A 23670-nucleotide genomic window follows, 5' to 3' on the forward strand; every position below is an offset into this window, starting at 1 on the left:
TCCAATGTTTTCTGAAAGTAAAAGCATTTTTTTTATTGAAATTGTGAATACTATGTTTGTTTTAGTTTTTTGAACCAACTGGGCGAGAAAAGTATTTGAGAAGCTATGTGGATTGCCAAAGAAGAAGAACTGCCACCTTTATCAGGGCAGTACAAGTGGCCACAAAGGCTCTTTGGCAAAATTGGGTGATTAGAAGTATGAATTGTAGGAACGGTCACACTAACCACATGAGTTGATACCCTCAGTCGAGTACAATGAAATGGCAGTAATAACTGGGTATTTTGTAGACCTCCAAAATCCACTTTTCCAGGGTACATCACATTACTGCGGCACTGACTGTGCAGGCAGAGAGGTTTGTATGAAGCTGACAGTAGCATAGCTGGACAGGTCTCGGCGAATGAACCTGATGAAGTATGTCCCACAACACCACATTTCCATAGTCCTTCCCAGCTCCTTAGGTACCCAATGCAATTCATGAGGCAATCCGTGCCAAGAAGTGCATGGCACCTGGGAAAGATATGTCGTGAACAGAGCCTCAGTGTACTGGATGACTTCCCTGAGTAATTAGCCTTACACCAGCATTGGCCCTTTAATAATCCTAGGAGAACAGACTGTGACTCATACAGGAAAGGCCTAAATTCACATGCATCTGAAGTTGAAACTTCTATAAGAAACCCAATAGGTCATGAGGAAATGGCAGTTGAAGTGACATTTGCCATTATGACCTCATATTTAAAAAAATTGTCCAATCACCAAGAAGTGCTCAAACAAACAGGAATGTACCTTGTTGGATCACTAATCTTGAATTGCAAAGGATGCATGTAAGAAAACTGTTAGAACATCGCAAGAAGGAAAGGATAGTTGGCAAAATATTGGGAGACCCTTGCCAAATATTTCTGGCCATATTTCAAGAAGGAAAAGAGGGATCAGTCAGAGTCCTCTGCAGACAGCTTAGAGTCAGTCTAGCAGCAGGAGTCATTCCTGGATTGGATTGTTTGGGGGAAGAGACCAAACTGCGAGGTCGTAGGTCTCATCGGACTAGGGAAGGATGGGGAAGGAAGTCGGCCGTGTCCTTTCAAAGGAACCATCCCAGCATTTGCCTGGGGCGATTTAGGGAAATCACGGAAAACCTAAATCAGGATGGCCGGACGCGGGATTGAACCGTCGTCCTCCTGAATGCGAGTCCAGTGTGCTACCACTGCGCCACCTCGCTCGGTGGAGTCATTCCTGTGCTTGGAGGATGGTGAAGGTTGTTTTCCATCCAAAGCCTGGGAGAAGTGATCATATCAAAGTTAAGGACTTGAAACCAATCAGTCTCTCCTCCTTTCTTATAAAAAGATTATAGAAACTGGTTATGTGCACATTAGTGAAAAGAGGTTAACTGAGGGTCCTCTACACAAAAATCAACATGTAATTAACTAGGAAAGCCATGCAAAAAAGCACTTCACCAATTTGTCAGGAGGGTGGAAAAAGCTCTATAATTTCAGGAAATTGCTCTTTGCATCTTCCTGGATATTGACGGCACTTTTGGCAACAGGACCTTTGATTCCAAGGTTTGAGCTGTAGAAGAGCATAGCATGAAGACCACTATATGTGGGTAGATTCAGAACATGGTGCTGAAGATGAAAAGTAGAAACCATTACGATGGATGTGAAAATGGTGATCAATGCCACATAAGGATGTCTGGAAAGTGAGGTTTTGTTCCCACTAGTGTGTAACCTAGTGGTGAACAAATTCATCAAGGCGTTAATGTTACAGCTTACTTTTGCCAAGGATAAGTAAATGATTTAGTCATAGTAATACACGGCAAATTTGCAAGTACCATTAGAACAATGATATAATGCACTCTGAACACTGTGAAAAACTGGTTTAGGAAATAGGATCTAAAAGTTAGTCCCAGGAAAACTATTGTTGTACCATTCATGAGAGAGAATACCACTGAGCATGGGGAGCATATACTGGACATGTGCTGGAAACTTAAGGTCTTCCACAAAATTCTACCAACTGAGGGTGCAGTGAAGCACCTACAGGTAACAATGGGTGTGAGGCTAACATGGACTTCCAAGGGCCTCTGGTAAAAATTGCAATCCACGTCCCAGGAGAATGTACTTGTCTGTAATAACACATATGATAATTTATGGTGCTACAGTATAGTGGAATAAAGTACAGCAGAAAGCGGTTACTAAGGAGGAGGAGGAGATTAGTGTTTAACGTCCCGTCGACAACGAGGTCATTAGAGACGGAGCGCAAGCTCGGGGTGAGGGAAGGATGGGGAAGGAAATCGGCCGTGCCCTTTCAAAGGAACCATCCCGGCATTTGCCTGAAGCAATTTAGGGAAATCACGGAAAACCTAAATCAGGATGGCCGGAGACTGGATTGAACCGTCGTCCTCCCGAATGCGAGTCCAGTGTGCTAACCACTGCGCCACCTCGCTCGGTGGTTACTAAGGAGCTTGGTACGATGCAGAGATTGGTCTGCCTAGCTACAAGAGACAGGATTAGCAGTGGATCCACTGCTGTGATGGGGACCATGCTGGATGGACCTCATTACATCTTTGAGTACAAGGGAGGCAGCAGCATGGCTGGGGAAATACAAGCTTACTATACAATAACTTCCAGCTGCTTCAATAAAGCTTTCAACGTAACTGTTGGAAGTATGGAGCAGTGAGCTACAATACCATTCAGGAAACAGTCTTTTTTGTAGATAGGTTGAAAATAGATGAAGATGCTGGGATTGGAGTATATGGGGTGCAGTTTCTCTAGGGAAACCAGCTACAGCCCAGGTGGACATATTTGTAATCAGAATGTGTGTGGTGGAGAATCTATATAGTGCTGAAAGGATTGTAGTTTCTTCATTCATTCAGACAGTCATGTGGCTCTGAAATTCCTATCAGCCCCTTCAATGAGATCAAAGATCATTGCTGAATACCATGAATCCCTTGGAGCTAGGGGAAAGCAACAGCATAAACCTGCTGTGGGTCCTTTGTCAATTAGGAATTAGTGGTAACGAAAAAGCTGATAGGCTGACCATTACAGAAATGAGGACTCCATTAGTTGCACTGTACCATGTTTCAACCATCCTTAAGGTGATGGCAAAATAAAAACTAGGTAGATGGATCAGGAGGCAGCACACAGAATTTTGGGCTAAGATCCTAAAATAAAAATATGGCAAGCCAATCGTAATGAAACCATGTTTTAAGAAGTTCTGCTGTCAAAGGCTTGAACAGTAGGTAGTATAAACACATGGTAGGTCTAATGTCTGGCCACAGGAACTTCAGAAACACTGACACACAATGGGTATAAGGAAGAAGCTCTTACATACAAACTATGTGGTATGGGAAATGGAATTGCATCACATTTAACCTTCCAGTGCAAAGCACTAGAGGCCAAAAGACACAAAATATTTGGGTCATTAATTTTGAATAATCTGGACCCTAGAGCTGGATACCTTATGCTCATTCCTCCACAACCTCAATAGCTCCTCCACCCGGCATGCCACCTTCCTATATGTCAATCTTCTCCTCTCAGCTGGCTCCACCCACACTTCGGTCCACATCAAACCAAATTTCACCGACTGTACCTACACTTTGACAGCGGCCACCCTTTCCAGACCAAAAAGTCCCTCCCATACAGCCTGGCGACCCGTGGTAGATGCATCTGCAGTCGTGACAAACCCCTCGCCCAGTATGCTGAAGGCCTCACAAAGGCCTCTGCAGGCAGGCAATAACCTCCAGACCTAATCCACAACCAGCTCTCCCATGCCATATTCTCACACACACCAATCCTCACATCCATCCCAAGAACCAACCACAAAGAAGTTCCCCCCCCCCCCCTCCCCCCTTGTCATCCAGTACCACCCCAGAATGGAACAACTGAGCCACGTCCTTCGTCAGGACTTTGATTACCTACCGTCATGCCCTGAAATGAGGGACTTCTACCCAAGATACTTCCAACCCCTCCCAAAGTGATGTTCCGCCACACATCCAACCTCCACAATATCCTACTCCATACCTATGGCACTCCCACCCCCAAACCCACTGCCACAGGAATCATACCCCTGAGGAAGACTCAGATGCAAGATCTTCCCAATCCACTCACCCAGCAACACCTACTCCAGACCCATTATAGGCTTATCCTACTCCATCAGAAGCCAGGCCACCTGTCAAAGCAGCCATGTTATATACTAGCTCTGCTGCAACCACTGCACAGCATTTTACATTGGTATAAGAACCAACCAACTGTCAATTAGAATGAATGGCCACTGCCAAAGCACAACATGCGAGATCCCAATGGTTGCTTCACAACCCATGTCATCTGGATCCTCCCCACCACCACCAGCTTTTCTGAGCTGCACAGATGGAAGCCATCCTTACAGTGCATCCTTCGCACCCGCAACCTTCCTGTACTAAAGCTAAGGTAACTCGCTGACTCCCTCTCCCCCCTTCCATCCAGCCAATAGTGCACGTGTGTGTATACACCATTCCCTGCCCTAGTACCCCCACCTAGTTTGTATCCCCAAATCAGCTAATTATGTGCTGTTATCTCAAGCCCTAGTCTATGAAATTGGGTGCCCAGCCATCTAGCACCTGCCTCCTCTACCTGCACCCCTAGCTAGCCAACAGACAGCTCCCCATTCTCTCACGAGTCGCTTGATGCTCTCCCCCCCCCCCCCCTCCTCCTGTCCTCACTTTTCTCTATCCCTCACCCCCACCCCATCCCACCCCGCACCCCCACCTCACAACAGTACACTCCCTGTGGGCCAGAAAAGAGCTGGCAGTCGACTGAGCACAATTTATTTATTTATTTATCCTGTGGATCACATATTGTACAAAGTACACATGATATAAGACAAGTCATTTTTCTTAAAAAATATGTAGTTTGGAGAAAAAAAATAGGCAATGGACTGCCATTTAAAAAAATGTACACAAAATTGTTCGTTGATGAATATAGTAACTTCACATATAAAGAATACAAACAATTTACATGGGGAACTAAGAAACATGTAGGCAATGAAGTGCTACTTTAAATTTACACAAATAATCACTGAGATTACAGAGTAGTGAAAATCTCAACTAGAAACACAACAGAAGGACAATGTCATTTAAAAACTACATTAAACATGAAATTAACATTGAGATTTCACAGACAATTAAGTTTTAATACTAATACAATGTGTACTTGTATATTCAAAAGCGAGTTGAAAAATTTTGGGAAGTGAAAGTGAAACATAGTTGTGTATAGTAGAAATTAGGTTATTATTTTGCCTACAGAATGTTTTACTCTTATCACAGTATTTTACAAAGGAACTTTATAATTTTTCATTTCCAGGAATTCTTGTACTGAATAGAAACAGTGCTTTGTCAGAAATGCCTTTAGTTTATTTTTAAATATTGGATCTGGAGCAGTTTTTATTTGTTCTGGAATTTTATTGTGTAATACGACACCCAGATGAGTTATATATTTTTGGTATGATGATGTCCTTGAAAAAATTTGATGGATATTAGATTGCCCTCTGGTATAATGAGCATGTATATCATTGTTTCGGATTAATTTGCCTGTTCTTGAGAGGTATTCCCTGGTGAATAGGATTGTTTCTTGAATGAATAGGGATGGGATGCTTAGAACATTAAGTTTTATAAATTGACATTTACAGGATTCCAGCTTTTTGAGGCCACAGATTATCCTCAGTGCTCTTTTTTGTAGTTTAAATATATTTGTGCTGTGAGTTGAATTTCCCCAAAAGATGATTCCATAGCGGAGCAATGAGTGGAACTGCGCATGGTATGCTTGCATTAGTGTAGCGAGACAGGTGTGTGTGTGTGTGTGTGTGTGTGTGTGTGTGTGTGTGTGTGTGTGTGTGTGTGTGTTTTTCCTATAAGCTTAAGCTCCAAAAGGAAATGAAAGCTAGCCAAGCTCTGTACCTTTTGTTTGTGAACCTATCAATGACACAGCACTTCTGCCTTTTCATGAGTCGTCTCCTTTATTCCTAAACAATTCATAATTCTCAACCAGAACTTTCCGTACATTATTATAGATTGTGTCTAACAAGAGACTGTGTCTTCATGAGTATTGACCGGCTTTACTAGAATGACAGGGAGAGAAAGTGCACAATAAACTTAGTATCAGTGCAGACGACAGGGGCTAAAGAGCACTATTGTCTCTGTAATTAAATCAAATCAATCAATCCTAAAGCCTGGGTTTCCCCAGTCTATCGTGTGAGTAACCTCCCCTCTCCTTTCCAACCTTCCCCAATCAATCCCTCTTTCTTACCCGAGGAAAGAACAGACAAATTCTGAAAGCTTCCTAAAAGCAAAATTTGTTATTTCACCTGATGAAGTTAAGTAATGGCCAGTCATTTTGCCACTTCCAATTTAACAACTTTCTAAATTGGATTTTCCTTTTGATACATTAAATATTGTCTAATTTCCAGCTTGGTGCAAACCTTTCAATCTGGTGTCACTTCAGCAGCCTGAAATTCCACTCCATTGCTCTTCTACCAAACAATTTAATTATGGAACAAGTGGATCTGATTTGGAAGCAGGTATCCGAGTGGATACTAGTGTGGATCTTTCCACTTGAGAAAATTCTAACATGGTCAATAAAACGTTAACTTGAAACCTTCCAGTCATTAACCAACAATGCCAACAATTAGACTGTCGAGGTGGTTGACTAGCAGATCAATACCAGTTCATTCCTACATGTAATAGTTTCTAAAAGACAAAAGCTGACACTGTCTTAACTTTTCAACAGTAGGATGGTCTCAACTTACTGAACTTCTGCTCACAAATATGGTTAATTGCCTTGCAAGCATTTACAAAACCCGAGCAGGTAAACTTGGCCCACAATTTTATCTGCTCTTTTGCAATGCCTTCAAGTTAACTTTTTCTTGTAGTTGTAAAATAGTGGTGAGTGATTGAATTCTGTTATTTCCTATGGAATCACATCCTCACTGTCACCTAAGTGGACCGCATCTCCTGCACTTTATCAGAAAGCTGTGCACAGTTGTATCACAGTCCAGTTCTGGAAAACTTTTCTCGTTTTCAGATTTGTACCTACTCACGCAAAACAGTCCTGTTATTTAGGACTGATCTCATTGCTATTGATAAATAATTGATGTTTTTCCTCTTGAGGTTCTCGTGCCACGAATTTTTACTGATTAGAGAAAAGGCTATCCAAATGCTTCTTTCTGCGATTTTTCTGAAACTTTTCCTAGTTTCAGCCAACAGGTGGCAAAGTTCTCCTCAATTTTTTTTAAATTCTCTGTCACTGATGAATAGCAGCAACAAAGAATCAACTTCTCCGACATACCAGCCTTTAGGTAATCTTGAAATCTGAAGTATTTTCCAATATACCTGAGAACTGTACACAATTGCACAATTTGTAATCCTCAATCGGTCATTCTGACAAGTGTTATTGTATGTTGAAACTTCCTAACTAATTACAACTTTTTGCTATGTGAGGACTCATACTCAGAACCTTGCTTTTCGCTGGAAATGCTCTTGTCGACAGCAAGACATTGTCTGTGGAAGGTATAGTTATGGTTTTGGGTCTCAGTGCAGCAGACAGCTTCAATCCGCCAGGAAGTTTCAAAACAGTGCACACTCCAGTGCAAAGTAAGAGTGTCACTGCACCTAAGAAATTTCTCTGCAACATTACTGATTCAGAAGTGCTAGTCTCATCCTAGTGTGGAACACAGTTTTAATCAGCCAGGTGTACACACTGCTGCTGAGTGATAGACCCACTCACGATTTTAGTAACTTTTTCATAACCTTTCACAAACCACATTTACTTTTCAGGAACTTTACACATTAATATGCAATGCCTAATTTTAATGGAAAAGTGTTTCTAGACTGTACTACTGAATGAAGCCTATTCAATGAAGACATCATTCAGGGTAGATACAAAAACAATGAAGCTGCTGCAGTTACTAAAATTTCACTGATGAAAACTGCTCAAGTCATCAGCCGAGTAACAATGTTTTCTTGAAACAAGATTCCAACAATGTTCTTACTCATCATCTTTAGGCAAGGATAATTAGTATGAAACTTGTTAAAATGTTACTGCAACATGGTACTCTTACTTGAATGAAAACCCAAGACTTCATTGGATTAAACACTGAACACCCTTAAAAACACATTAACAGGTTGTTACGTAAGTTCTGTTTATTTACTACTTAGGTCATCTATGAGAGTGATAAACCTAGCGAAATTATAGCCTTTTCAATGACTAAAAATAAAATCAAGTTCTGAATAATTTAATAACATTATATTTAAACAATGATATATGCATATCACTTGATAAGTGAAATTATAAATGAAGTCTGTCATTACAATACTGAATTTATGGGAGCTGGTATGGAATACTAAGGCACACTAATATCTAATATACCTTTCAAACTAATTTCACGTCCTGTAGTGTTGGTGGAAAATTCTGTCAGTGTTGGTACATAAATGCAACCATTATCTTGTTCATACTGTGATTTTGCTACAAAACTGTATAGGAGGACAGGGCAATATTCATGAAATGTGTTCACAGTAACACTAGAATTTGTAGCACTGCTGGTAGAAAGTAGGTCCGCTTCTCTTATGCACTGTAACAAAAGAAGACAATGGTTGTTGTGTAAACACACAAATAAATAGAATAGTATGCTAAAACATGAAGTGACTTGTCCTTAAATTTCAACTTTACCTCTGTTTTCATGCCATTTTGTACTTTTGTAGGTTGATCAGCAACTAATGCAGTTCCTAGAGAATAAGCAGAGACAACGTCAATTAATAAATGATATTTAACACCTAACACAGGTTAAATTTTAAAAACATATATAAACATAGCAATATATTACATTAAAGGTTAAGGGGAGAGGAGAGGAGAGGAGAGGAGGAAGGAAGGAATTTTTTTTATCTTTTACAATGATTTTAAGTGGCATATTCACTAGAATATCGACATACATGTGAAAAATAATACTCAAAGTAGCATGATGTGCAAACCACAATGCAGACTTACATCTGTTTCAACAAAACAGTGCATGAAAAGTGTTGCTGATATTGGAGAATGGCATAAGCACTGATTAAAAATTAAAATGCTGAGACAGTAATTGAAATGTTTATCCAGTTTCAAATACTGCTACTAAGTACCTACAAAGCACACCCAGTGATATAGTAGGATTCACCTTGTTTTAGAGTCTGAAAAGTTGATTCCAAATTTCCCGATATTGTTTCATTGAGTCAGATAGCAAATTAATATTGTAATTATTCTTACACACGTATGAAATATTGAACAACTCCAAAAAAAAAAACCTACCAGATGACTTAAGTCAAACACATATTTTAAAAGATGGCTATGTTCTATATAGGAGCAACAACAAAGAACTGAACTCACAATAAATAGCAATTTTTACAGTTAAAACTACTTTTACTTTTTATGTTTAAACCAAACAAAGCAAAGCGTTTATTTTATATTTCCAGAGTCACTGATAGTGAACAGAGAGAAACTTGATTCCGAATAGCATAAGAGTAAATAATTTCATGTGCTTACCAGCCTTGTTTTTTGTGTTGGAACCGGTTTCAGTGTTGTTGGCAAGCTGTTGAAGCTTTCCTACATTCATCATGCGAAGAAAGCCTTCCAACGATATACTCTCTCCATCACCATACTCGGTAAAAATTTTTTTTATATGATACAAGTTATTATCATCCAAATCCATTCCATGTGCATCCGTGCCTTTTACAGAACTCACGTGAACAGCATGTGACACAGATGCAGCACACAAAAGGCAGACAGTAGCTATCACTTTGACCATTTTTTCTTTCAAAAGTTGAGACAACCTACAACATAATTAAGTAAATAATAATTATTTTCAGTAACACATATGAATAACTAAATATACTTAAATGCTCAAACATAATTAGGCCAACTTACATTTAGTAGAATTTACTTAAAATAATCTGATAAACAAATCTCAAAACACAATGTTTCTGGTACTGATGCGATACAAAAATACATTGTTCTAATAAATCAGCTGCTCAAGAATCTTTCCAATGCAAGATAATTTTCAATAATGCTACAGTAATTGCTAGGGAGTGTACTGCCCTTTCCTTGTTTTAGGAGTATTGGCATTTCTTCCTGCCACAATTCGAGGTAGTGTCCATAAGTCAAAATTCTACTGAAAACAGCAAGGAGGTGCTTCCGATTAAGAGATGAAACACTGCAGCAAATCTGACTGACCAGGGCGCAATACCATGAGCCACTGACTGAGCTGGTCCAAGTTATCATACTTGGAATAGCTTACAGTACACATATGTTTTATGCAAAATCAAATTCAATCTGTTAATCTATAGCTTCACGATGCAGTCAGAATATAGGACTTCTGTTGGCTTAGCTGGTAATTTCACAAAAGAGTTTTGCCACCGTTTTGGCTAATCTCTCTGGCTGGAAATTGGGGTGCCATTTTTCACTACAGAAGTGAATGGACATTCACTGTATCTCAGACATGATCTTTGTAGATTTCCGTACACTGACTGATGAAACTAAACTATTTATTCATCACAGGAACTTGGTCCACATGCTCGACTTCCTCTCCTTGAAAATATTAACTTCAGTCGTTGCTACCTGAAACACTACTAGGTTTCCAGCAGACAGATTAAATCCTAATCCTCACAAGGCTGCTTGGCTATCTCTAAATGCAGTTTGACAATGTGTGTTCCACCAAACAGTAGGCTGTCTCCTAAAATGGCCATCAGATCTTGTTATGTTGTATTAGTGTCTTTGTGTATAGCCTCAGCCATGTGGTCACCACATTTCAGTGTGCTGTAACAGTATTCAAACACAGTTATCTGGTTGTCAGCATTCATTTAGCATTACTGAGCATCCATTTTAGTGGCCTTCATTCAGACACCACTCTCTCTGGTAAACGGGTTAATATAAAAAGTGATTCCTATAATTTAACTCATTCATCACTTCTCTTAAAGCATCACCTTTAGTTATTGGAGAGCATATTGAGAGGTCAGTGGCAGAAATCTTCCCTGTTATAGCACTACAATGTGTCACTTTACTTATATTTAGGAGATTCAAGTTTTCTGATAGAAACAAATGCTCAGTGACTTGACACTGGAGGAGCCCTATAGCACATACTCCCTATTGGCTTCATCAAAGGGAAAAATGTTGTAGGACTTCTTGAGCAAAATCTGTGAGGACTGGACAGTCAATATGTTTGTGAGGGGGTACAAAGACACAGCACACTGTTGTTGCAAGTGTTAGAATAAACACAATTCCAGCCCTCCATCCTTACACAGTGCTCTTAGTCTCTTAATGTGATCAAGTCTGAGGGCTTTAAAACATTCTCTTGCAGACATGTATAGACAGGTTTTTCTTGTAACACGATGTTAAACTCATCCCTAAGAATCCTGTAACCATTCAGATTTTGTTTAAGCATGAGTGTCATCTTCCAGATACATTTATCCTTCCCTTTTTCTCATTCTCATGGCACTGACCCTGCAACAAGAGAGGAAGGAGTGAGCACAACCCACTGTTACTAATGCCTTTACATCAACATTTCCATAATCTACACTGAATATTGTCTGCATTTTCAGATCTTGTGTTTTTTGTTCTACTTTCTTGGTCTTTGATTTACTTTGGTTGCAGCATTACCCTTCTGTGGCGGGATATTTAGCAAAGTCCACAAATTGTAGTTCTCATTAACAATGTGTCAGCATTTTGACCTTGCCTTGAAAGGCTGTGAATCTGCACAGTATAGCATGTCTCCCAAAAGTGGCACTACTCTTCCTGTAAGGGGTCAGGAAATGTCAGTGCCAAGGTGGGTCATATTCAAATGCCACCTTCACTTTGCTGTATGGTGTCATCAGGTCAGCTGATTGCGCTGCAATTTGTCCCACTCAGCTTCCCATTTCAATGGGGAAATTGTCACTGCAGTGCAAATCAATGGTGACTTGTCACTAAGCAATGTATGATAATGCAGAAGGGCATTACAAGAACTCAGAGGCAGAGAAGAGTGTACTCTGTCCTGTGTAAAGGACAAGTAAGTATCCCAACAATAAGAGCATCTGAACAACACTGAGCCCTGGGACAGGTGACAGCAGACATGTCAGTCAATACAAAGAACTTTTTTTTTCGCCCAGGGATGGAGGAAGGGAGGGGGGGGGGGGGGGGGAGGGGGGCAGTGCCAGCAGTATTTTAACCTCTGAGACGGCCAGGTCTAGGGCCAGTGAGGTGGGGTTGTAAGGACAAACTGAGTACCATGTTATGCCTGTGGGCTGAGAAAGCAGTTACATTAATAAGTTGGTGTTAACAGGGAGATTTGAGGAGTGAGATGTACAACTAACAGAACCTACCACTCCTTACAGAGCCTACCATTCCACCTTGAGCCCTTCTCTACTGAGGTAGTCATTTCTGTGTAGGCTATATCCACTTAGCACGGTATCATCAGTTTCATTCAATCAAATACTGATTTTTTTTGTGCTTTATGGTGCAAAACTGCTAAAGTCATAAGTATCCATATCATAACGAAAGAAAAAACAAGTACTAACTAAAAAACCTGAGGTGAAAAAGGCAAAAATTCCAATCAAGCAACTTTAAAAGAGGAGCAGCTAAGGACAAGGACTTCCCCAGGGAAAATTTCTCAAATCATCTCTGAGATGGGGGTCTCCGAGGGGAGGATCCAATTTGCTTCACCATGCCTCTGCAGCAAACAAGAAGACGCGATAGACAGAACACGTGTAATCTATTCAAAAACATCTGACACAGTAGATGGCAAACATAGATGTAAACATAAACAGTTAAAAAATGGGCACCAGATCAGATAGTGTCGCATTGTCAAGGGTTCAGAGCAGTAGGCACAGAGTAGGGCACAGTCACCACTTAATAAATGGCGGTGACTAAAACGACAGTGTCCTACAAGCAACCAGGCTAAAATGACAATGACATCCTCACAACGTGAGGGCCTTGAGGAAATTGATCATGCTACTGGGAGATGTTTAATGCCTCCAAGTTTATTCCCCTGGAGGGAAGACCATTGCTCACTCCAAAGTGATGCTACATGCCGACAGACAGCAACACAAAGATCATCTAAGGGGACAGTATGACTAATAGGCTGATGGATGAGAGTTGCAGCCTTTGCAGCAGCATCAGTAGCCCGGTTCCCTGGCACACTGACGTGACCAGGAACCCACAGGAACAACACACTGGCTCCCCCACAGTAAGCGAGTGGAGGGATTCTTGGAACTGTTGTACAAAAGGGTGGACTGAGTGCAGTGTGTGATGGCTCTGAAGCACTGAGAGAATCTAAGCAGATGGCAATTTTGAAGCCTGTATTGCCAGATGTACTGGGTGGCCTGATAAAGGGCATAGAGCTCCGCAATAAAAATCAAGCACTGGTCAAGAAGCCAATATTGAAAAGGATCATCACCAAGTACAAAGCCACACCCCATACCATCTTGGAACTGTGGCTGGTCTTGGAACTGTTGGTGTAGACAAAGACACTGGCCCCCCAAGGCTCCGTGTGAAGTGCGAGAAACTCAATGAGATACATCATGCCAGGAGCAGTGTTCTTAGGAAACAAATGGAGTCTGAAATGAACACATACCCCTGGCTCGAAGCCAGCGCAGTAAAGAGCTCACATCCATGGGAACATGGCAGGGAGCGTGAAGCAAAGCTGTCGAAGCACTAAACAAAAGCAAACACCGGGAGTCCTCAGAGAAGATGGGCACAGCCCATACTGGCAGTCAAGGGGATCATTAAAACAGAGAGCATAGGATGGGAGACCGGGCATAAAAGACAGACGGCTTGTGTAACGACATCTATAATCCAGTTCTGAATGGACAAGGGACCTGTATAAAAAGAGGAGGACGGTCCGATCTGGTCCCCATTAGGTACCGCATTGAGGGAGCAAGTGCAATGAGACGCCAGGTATGAGATGTGGGAAGACCAACATTTTCCTATCTAACGTGAGTCCCAAGAATTTTGTTCTGTCAACAAATGGGAGAAAGAATGGGCCGAGATGTACGGACGTGGGAAGAAACTCCATGTGCGACCAGAAGTTCATACAGACAGTCTTGTCAGCAGAAAAGCAGAAGTCATTGTTGATGCCCCACGAGTAAAGATGATCAAGACATCACTAAAGACGTAACTCAAGTAGACAGGTGCATTGAGGGCTGCCACAGACTGGAAAGTTATCAGCGAAAAGAGAGCCTGAGGTACCTGGCGGGACACAATCCGTAATAGGGTTAACGACTATGGCAAATAAGACGATCCTGAGCACAGAATCCTGAGGCACTACGTCCTCTTCAATAAAAGTGTCCGACAGAGCTGAGCCCACACATACCTTAAAACAGTCATTTAAAAACTACCTGATAAAAAGGGGTAGATGACCTCAGAGGTTCCACTCATACTTAATACGGAGGATACTCATCCTCTAGAAGGTGTCATACACCTTTTCCAAATCAAAAACACAGCCAAAGTTTGGCACTTTTACAAAAAATTGTTGACAAGTTGACAAGGTGATGAGATGATCAACTGCAGAGTGGTGCCTCTGGAATCCAAGTTGGGCATTAGTGAGGAGATTCTGAGACTCGAGAGAGCACACCACCCGACCATTAATCGTATGTTCCATTACCTTGCAGACCCTACTGGTGAGGGAAACTGGGCAGTAGCTGGAAGGAAGGTGTTTGTCCTTACCAGGCTTAGGTATGGGAATGACAATGGCCTCATGCCAGTGACTGTGAAATGTGCTATCGTTCGAGAGGAGAAAGCGTAGGCCATCAGGAAACCGGTGTTGCACCATCAGAGTGTGAACAGCCCTGCAGTCCTGGAGTGGATGACTGGGACAAAGAGAATGTATGTTTAAGCTCCCTCATAATAAACCAGTATTGTAACATTCATGATTCTGGGAGGACAAAGATATTGTCCTTGTCTCTACCACCTGTTTCAGAGGGAGGAAAGCACGATGGTAGTGGGTAGAACTCTAAATGTCTGCAAAATATCAGCCCAAAGTGTTGGAAATATCAATGTCTACAATGATGTTCGCTATGGTCAGACCGAACCGGGGAATGAACTGTAGCTCCCAAAAGCCAACTGAGATTACTTCAAACAACAGAAGAGGGAGTAAAACTTAAAAGAGCTTTGGAAACAAAGCCAACTAGCTTTCTTGATATCCCTGAAAATATGGCGACACTGCCCACATAGCTCTTTATAATGGATACAGTTCACCATAGTGCGATGGCATTTAAAAACACAGATAGCTCATCTCCGCATGCAGATTGCGTCACAGCATGCTTCAGTCCACCAGGGGATGGGGAAAAAATTGCAGCAAGGAAGAGGTGCACAGTACCAACATTTCGCGGCAGTAAACATATGCAGTAGAGTCCCGTTAATCCGAAGTAATTGGGACCGGACCGTGTTCAGATTACTGATTTGTTCAGATTAGCTGGAATTATGGTGACAAGTTTCTAGAATGAAGTATACCAAGCAGATAAGTAGGTACACCATGGTAACAAATGGGAACAATGGCTCACCCTCACTCCCTGCCCTTGTTGTTGTGCATTGATGAGAGCTTTGTAGTGTCTGATGTCAGTGCACTGCCAGTTGGCTCACAAAACGCTTGGTTATGTTAGTTATCGATCACTGGCACACGTAACAGTTGTATTGTATTCGTTCAGGTGTAGTGGTGTACGTATTTTCATCATGAGTAAACAGAAACATACAACGTCACTCTCAAAGAAAAACTGAAAGCTTTGAAGTGGATAGACGATGGTGAGAATGTATCTAAACTGGCAACAGAACTGAGTGTTAGTTAAGCAACCATTTGTGATTGGAAGAAGAACCGGGTGAAACTTGAACAGTCCAACAAATTTACAATGCTGACGAGATTGGCCTTCATTTTAGGGCACTACCACCAAAAATCCTGGCATCAAAAGCAGAAGACCATGCTCCTGATTATAAAATGTTCAAAGATTGTGTGACTTTATTAGCATGCAGCAACACTGCTGGTAATCACAAGTTGCCTTTAATGCTGATTGGCAAATCTGCTAGGCCCAGAGCTTTTAAAAACTGCAACATTAAGTCCCTGCCCGTATATTATCGCAACCAGAGAAAAGCAAGGATGGACAGTAAGCTGTTCAAAGAATGGTTTCACAGCCAGTTTGTTCCCTCTGTTCAACGGTTAAGGAAAATCATTTGTCTCCCCATGTAATCCTTTTGATTGATAACACGCCAACTCACCCAAGCACTGAGGAATTATGTGATGGAGAAATTGTGGCGAGGTTTTTGCCACCGAATGTTACACCACTTCTACAGCCGATGGACCAGGGCATACTGTGAACATTAAAACTGATTTACAGAAAACAATTTTTAAGCACGCTGATCCAAGACGATAGCATTCCTTTAGTGGACAAAATAAAAAAGACCAATGTGAAGGACGTTGTTTATTGGGCCGCTGAGGCATGGCAGAATATTTCAGAAAATACACTGAGAAAATTGTGGAGAAAACTGAAGGTATCTCTTGAATTTCAGGACAACCTAGTTGAAAATGAAGAGGAAAGTCTACTACAAATGATACAGACAATCCCTGGATGTGAAGAAGCTAGATGTAGATGAGTGGATGGCAGTAGATGGGGCATGTGTGGAGAACTTTACTAACGCTGATTTAGTTGCTGCTGTGACTCAAGACCAGGAAGTGGACTGCTGTGATGGAAGTGACAATGAGCCTGAAAGCGACAAAGGAGAGCTGGTGTCACATAGTGACGCAGCAGAAGTCCTTGACCTCGCGTTATGTTATTTGGAGCAACAGCCCACTGCTACACCTGCCGATTTGATGTTTATGAGACGATGGCACAACTATGCATCGTATAACAGGCTGTCTTCATTATGCCAAAAAACAATGACTGAGTTTTTGTTATCTAAAAAGTAGGGATAAAATGTCCGCTGTAAGTTTGACAGCTTTTCTTCCATTGTTATGCATTATTTAAACCTAATGTTTTCTTGCCAATTTTTCTAATACATGTTTACTGTACTGTGTAAATTAAAATAGTGTGTATGTACAGCAGCTTCCTGCAAAGTTTTCCACTTTTCATGTTCGGAATAGCCGAATGTTCGGAATAGCCGAATGTTCAGATTACTGGGACTCTGCTGTAGTTTGTAAGGTATTCTGCCTGGTCATCAATGCAGGGGAAATGGTGTTCAGCAAAAGTGGTCAGTGAGGTGTAGAGCTGCCAGTCAGCGTTGGAAAGCTGCCAGTCAGCGTTGGAAAGCTGCCAGTTGAGTGGACGCACAGATGGGACAGGCGTTAGCAAATGAATGACACAGGGGAAATGCTCGCTTGAAAGTGCATGTCATGTTGAGGTACTTAACTCTTTAAATGACAATCTTGACCTCTCACAATATTGATTTCTAGTATCCATTGTACACTCACCAAAAGACTAATGCGTAAAAATGGTGGTGTTCCTCTTATCATTCACTGGCTAGCCGGTTGAGTGTGCTTATCTCTGTAGCATGGTATTTTGTCATCAAATGGCACATATACAATGGATCCCTGAAGAATTGTGAACTGGTGGATTGCACATACTTTTCTTGTATAACATATGAGGCAAAACTTTCCTTCAAGTTTTGCCAGCTCAGTTTTATGAGAACAGGTGCTTTTACACTGATTTACATAAAAACGAAGTAATATTTTAGGCACTCGGTTGCTTATGAGTAACATCCTGTAATTTGTAAACTTAAAACAAATAAACTTATACAAATACTCCATTACATTACTTAACAAAAAAAGCTGAAACAATTATTTCTCAAAATAATGATGTGTGCCAAATAATGGGTTAAAGCTGTTGCATTAATTCAGGTTGAGCACAAACACACAAATACAGAAATACAGAAGGAAACTGGCCATGGCTTCATTGAGGGAACCATCCAGGTATGTTCCTCACACGATTTATGGAAACCATGGAAACTCTTAAATCACGATGGCTGGGTGGAGAATTGAACCTCTGACTTCCCAAATACAAAACCAGTACATTAAGCACTTTATCACTGCATTTGATGACTATCCTCATGTTCTCTTTGTAGACTGTACAGCAACCTTCACAGCAAATGTGCTCTGTGAGCAGATGGCGGGTGCAGGCTTGCAAGCAGCGAATATTGTACCCCATCGACCATTACAGGTAATAGGGTCGGGAGCTGTGTGGAGATTTGTGTAAATGATGGAAGGATGGAGCGATTGATAGGGTTAACGGGGCAAACTATGAGGTCATCATTCTCTTAATCCTTTATGTGTCAAGCTGGGAATAGTTCCCAAAGGGGGAGTACACAAAAGACAAATCCCAATGGACTCAACTGTGTCCAATAATTGAGAAAGCCAAGAGATAGAAGCAAGTAGAAGTGATAGAGGGGTAAAAGGGTGAAGGTGGGAAAGTTGCCCCACCCAGAAAGCAGCTTGAGACCACAAGGACATGTCATGTGACTGGAGATACTCCCTCTGAATCCAACTGGTGCTTCCACATCTTTCATTACGACAAGAAAACTATCTACACAGACAAGATAAAATCCCTGGAAAGAGAACAATGATAACAGGTCTGTCAACCAATGTGAGATGTAAAAGAAAAAGAAGAATTAAAAAGGGGGGAAGGGCAGAAGCCAAGCCGGACCACTAAGCAAGGGCAGCTCTGGTTGGAGCAAGTGATTTGCCCCCCCCCCCCCCCCAAATGCCACAAGCAGCTGACAACGCTAATGTGGTCTGTGTCACGGAGACGAGTAAAAACTACTTTCTCCAGTAAAACATAAATACGAAATCAACTGCTTTGGCATTGTCTGCTAGCACCACAGGTAGCATGTCAGCAAGTTTAAGGTTTCACTGTAAGCTTGCCAAATTATGGCAGTCCAATATGGGCCTCTGTGAGAGGGGCACCACACTGACATTGGAGTGGATCCTCATGTTGGAGAGTGTGGCCATTAGTCAGCCAAGTGTGGCCAATGTGAAGCCAACAGAGGACAGTAGATTCCCTTTGAGAAGCATGAATGGAAGACTGCCACATGGTCATGGTCATCTTTATGGTTCACAGTTTATTCGGCGAAACCATGGCACACCAATACACATTCCATGACGCAAACAACTGTCGGTGTAGAATTGACCGAAAGTCTAGTTCTGGTACCCCCATCTCCAAAGTTCGAATCCTGGCAGCCAACTTGGCCAACCAGTCAGCTTGTTCATTCCCTGGGATCCCAATTTGACCAGGGATCCATACAAATATGACCAACTGTCCAGCATGATGGAGGTCATGCAGGAGATCCCGGATAGTCACAACCAATGGGTGTCGAGGGTAGCACTGATTGACTGCCTGAAGACTGTTCAGAAGAGCCACTGCTGATTAAAGAACAACTCGCCAGTACAAGAACAAAGGTGGCCAAGGGCTGGCTAAGGGATCGAACAATGGTCACCAATTCTGCAATGAATACACTGCATCCATTCGGCAGGGAGTGTAGTTCACTGTATCTTGCACGTCTGTAGGCAAAACTGGTTCGTCCATCGATCAAAGAGCCATCAGTGTATACCACACCTGAGTCTGGAAATGCATCAAGGACATCCAGAAACAGGTGGCAAATAACCATAGGGTCTATTGAGTCTTTCAGTGCAAAGGTGAGGTTGAGGCAGACCCAACGACAGGGTACACACCATGGAGGCATACATGATTACTCCTTGACAAGATGTGACAATGAGGGAAGTATGACACTGTATGCAAACTACAATCGTGACTCCAGTACTTGGCTTCTGTTGTGGGAGGTGGATCTCCCTACCACAAAAAAATGGTATTTTGTTTGGATGCTTGAGCAGCAGTTCTTGGCACCTAATCTGTAGTGGAGGGACACCAGCCTCTGCGAGGAGACTGTTCACAGGGCCGGTCTGAAAGGCACCTGTCACAAGTCTGACCCCACAATGGTGTATTGAGTCCAGCATCTGTAATGCTGAAGGTGATGCTGAGCTATGTGCCAGGCTCCCACAATCAAGACATAACAGCATCAGAGTTTTGTTGGGTCACAAAAGTGTAGAGTGGTCTGCACCCCAGCTGGTGTTACTGAGACAGCAAAAGATTATTAAGGTGTGACCAACACATTTGCTTAAGTTGGCAATGGTGGGGAAGCCATTTCAAATGAGCATCAAAGACCAATCCCAAAAAACTTAACTTAACCACATTGAACATTTGGTCCTCGACGTAGAGTTCTGGTAGGTAATGACAGTGACAGAAATGCTTGACACATGTCTCGATGTGGGGAGAAGCCATAGGTGAGGGGGCAGGACTGTGCCTTTCATGTGGCAGCTTGCAGTTGGCAGTTAGCAACAAGAACAGTTGAGGAGCAATAGTAGATGCAAAAGTTGTCAGGATAGAGGGAGAGTGACGCTGAAGATCCTACAATTGCAGCTAGACCACTGACAGCTATTAGCAAAAGAGGCATACTCAATACAGAGCCCTGTGGGACCCCTTTCTCTTGTATCAGGAGAGTACTGTGGGAAGCACTACATTTGACCTGGAACATATGGTGAGACAAGAAGTCCCACACAAAAATCGGGAGTTGGCCCTGGAGACCCCACTCATGGATGGTAGTGAGGATGAGGTGACACCATGTGGTGTAGCAAGCCCTATACAAGTGAAAAAAGATAGTGTTCAGATGTTGGTGCCGGGCAAAAGCTTACCGAATAGCGAACTCCACACACATCAAATTGTCAACAGCAGAACGGCTTTGGCAAAAACTTCCCTAGGACAGAGCCATAAGATCCCAAGACTACAGGTATGAACCGTAGTCAGTTCACTGTATGATCGAGCAATTTGCAGAAAATATTAGTGAGGCTAACTGGGTGATAGCTGTCCATCTCACGGTGGTGTCTACCTTGTTTCAGTGCCCGGATGATCACATTTTCTAGCCACTGAGATGGGAACTCGCCCTTGCCCCAGATAGGATGAAAATGGCACTGTTACATGTTAAAGAATTTGGCTGTGGATGTGGCATTGCCCTGGAGCCATGTCAGGGCAAAGGGTGAAGGGCTACAGCACTCAGGAATTCCCACTCTCTGAACAGAGCATTATAAGGTTCCAGATGACATGTAGCAAATTGGAAAGGAGTCTCTCTGCCTGCTGTTTGAGGACACGAAATGCAGGCTGATAATTCTCAGGTGCGGAGGCTCAAGCATAATGAAAAGCAAACTGTTCGTCAACAGTGTCTGGATCAGTGTAGGCATCGGTATTCACAGAGATACCACGCACACCATTATATCCCATAATGGAATGGCCAAATCTTTGACATTTGAAGAATCATACTGGGTTAGGAACAAACGGGCAAACCTTAAGGAGGATATAGCCTGCAAGGACATATTCATATAATTCTGGAGTACTAAACGTTAGAATAAATGTTTCAGGTTTTTTTCCAATGCGCCACTGACTCTCTTCACATAGTTCTGCACTTCTGTGACACCCATATTTTTCCATTCTTCACATAACTCTGTGGGGTCCATTCCATTATATTGGAAAAGGTAACCACGCCTTTACTAAAGTTGAGGGTGTTATGCAACTCAGCCTCGACTGGGTAGTCACCTAAGGCCTTACATCCCAAATGCTGAAGATACTTGTTGGTAGCAGTTTCAACTAGTAGTGTTCCATTAAGAAGTCATTTTACACTTTTGAGGGACCCAGCAATCTTCCAATGCCTTGTGAATACAGAAAGGAGACACCTTCTCAAAGTTTCCCCCATTCTCTTGATTACAATCAAAGTGTTATACAACACTAACACCCTGTTACCATAATTCTGAGACTTCTCCTTGGGAGGACTGATCAACCGATCTCTCTTTTATGAGTGGGTGTAGGTACTACCTGACGGTACATCCATTCCGTCACGAGTAGCAGTTTGGCGAGACTGTTCCACAAGGATCCCACGAGACGCTAAGGAAACATCCAATAGCCCAGGTTGGTTGGTTTGTTTGTTTGTTTGTTTGCTTAAAAGGGAGGAAAGGGACCAAACTGCTTGGTCATCGGTCCCTTGGTCCTATTGTAACAATTCCACAAGGGAGAGAATAAAACAAACTAGACATACAGCACAATACTGAGATGAAGGAAAAACCACAAGAATGACAGAAGAGCAATGAACACTACAAGGAACAAAAGAGGACAAGAAAAACACAGAGAGACCCAAGAAACAGGTAGAAGAGAGTAAAATAGGAGAGCAGATTACCGTGGAAGGCTGGTCATGAAAATAAAAGGATAAACCAGTCACTCTGCAACACATTAAAACATTCATTCTAAGAGCACTAAGATGGAGGACACTAAGGGACAAAGGACATGCACTAAAACATAGATCATGACAAAACCCACCCTCATGTATAAAGTGTACAACCAAATCAACCAATGAGGTGTTGTCTGCTAAAATTAATCATAACGAGTCTAGTAACCGAAGATGATGTCTCAGGGCAGCCAAACTAGGACAGCGCAAAAGAATATGGACCACTGTCAACTGGGCTCTGCACCGACACTGAGGTGGGTCTTCCCGGTGCAGGAGGTAGCCATGGGTCGTCCAAGCATGGCTAATGCAGAGCCCGCAGAGAACCACAGAGTTCCTGCGAGAAGCCCACGGGGAGGACATCCACACATTCGTAGTCTCCTTAATGGCACACAGTTTGCTGTGCATACTGAGACTATGCCATTGTGTCTCCCAAAGTCAAAAAACCTTGTGGTGAAATAATGAACGCAGTCAGTTATTGGAATGCCGGTCTCCAAAAGCAGTTTCCATGTAGCCTGTTTGGCCAGCCTGTCAGTGAGTTCCTTGCCTTGGATTCCGAAGTGACCTGGGGTCCACACAAATGCCACTGAAGTACTGGACCGTTCCAGGGCATAAATGGACTCCTGGATGGTCACTACCAAAGGATGACGAGGGTAGCACTGGTTGATAGCTTGTAGGCTGCTCAAGGAGTCAGTACACAGAATAAATGACTTCCCAGGGCACAAATGGATGTGCTCAAGAGCATGAGATATAGCCACCAGCCCTGCAGTGAAACACTGCAGCCATCAGACAAGGAATGCTGTTCAATATGGCCTCTGTAAACGTAGGCGAAGTCAATGTGACTATCAGCCATCAAAACGTTGGTGTAAACCACTTCAGAGCCCCGGAACACGTCAGAATCGAGAGGAAGTGGCAGCGGAGAGCTGCGGGAGAAACTGAGTCATTAGGGCCATGTGAAAGGTCCAGGCAAAGCTTCGGCCGAGGTTTACACCCTGGAGGTGTACATGAATGGACCTCTAGCAGAGGTGGTAAAGGGAAAGACTCCAGTTCAGACAGAAGCGATCGGACGCGAACCGCAAGCTTAAGCCCTGACCTGGGCTGCCAATGCGAGAGATGGACCACAGTGGTTGGGAAAACGAGACAGTAATTCAGATGTGCACGAGAACTACGAATGTGAGCAACATAACTGGCGAGCAGTTGTACACGCCTAACCTTCAATGGAGGGACTCCGACCTCCACCACAACACTGGTCACCAGACTCACCCTAAAAGCTCCTGTTGCTAGTCAAATGCCACAGTGGTGCAGTGCGTCGAGTAAACGCAACGCTGAGGGCACCGCTGAACCATAAACCAGACTCCCACAGTAAAGGTGGGATTGAACAAGGGCTCTGTAGAGCTGCAGCAATGTAGAG

General features: G+C 42.6%; 1 protein-coding gene across 2 annotated transcripts in view; it reads right to left on the minus strand.

The window, feature by feature from the left end:
• LOC124554814 (zinc transporter foi) overlaps positions 1-23670 on the minus strand; it is a 148278-nt gene that overhangs the window by 85487 nt on the left and 39121 nt on the right. For both annotated transcript variants that reach the window (XM_047128470.1, XM_047128471.1), the window contains exons 3-5: positions 9534-9820; positions 8688-8743; positions 8388-8589 (exon numbers count right to left, since the gene is read on the minus strand). In XM_047128470.1, the coding sequence (XP_046984426.1) occupies positions 8388-8589; positions 8688-8743; positions 9534-9795 (520 nt within the window). In that variant the 5' untranslated portion in view covers positions 9796-9820. The remainder of the gene's footprint in view (positions 1-8387; positions 8590-8687; positions 8744-9533; positions 9821-23670) is intronic.

The sequence above is a fragment of the Schistocerca americana genome, chromosome X (genome assembly GCF_021461395.2).
Source record: "Schistocerca americana isolate TAMUIC-IGC-003095 chromosome X, iqSchAmer2.1, whole genome shotgun sequence".
Lineage (NCBI taxonomy): Eukaryota > Metazoa > Arthropoda > Insecta > Orthoptera > Acrididae > Schistocerca > Schistocerca americana.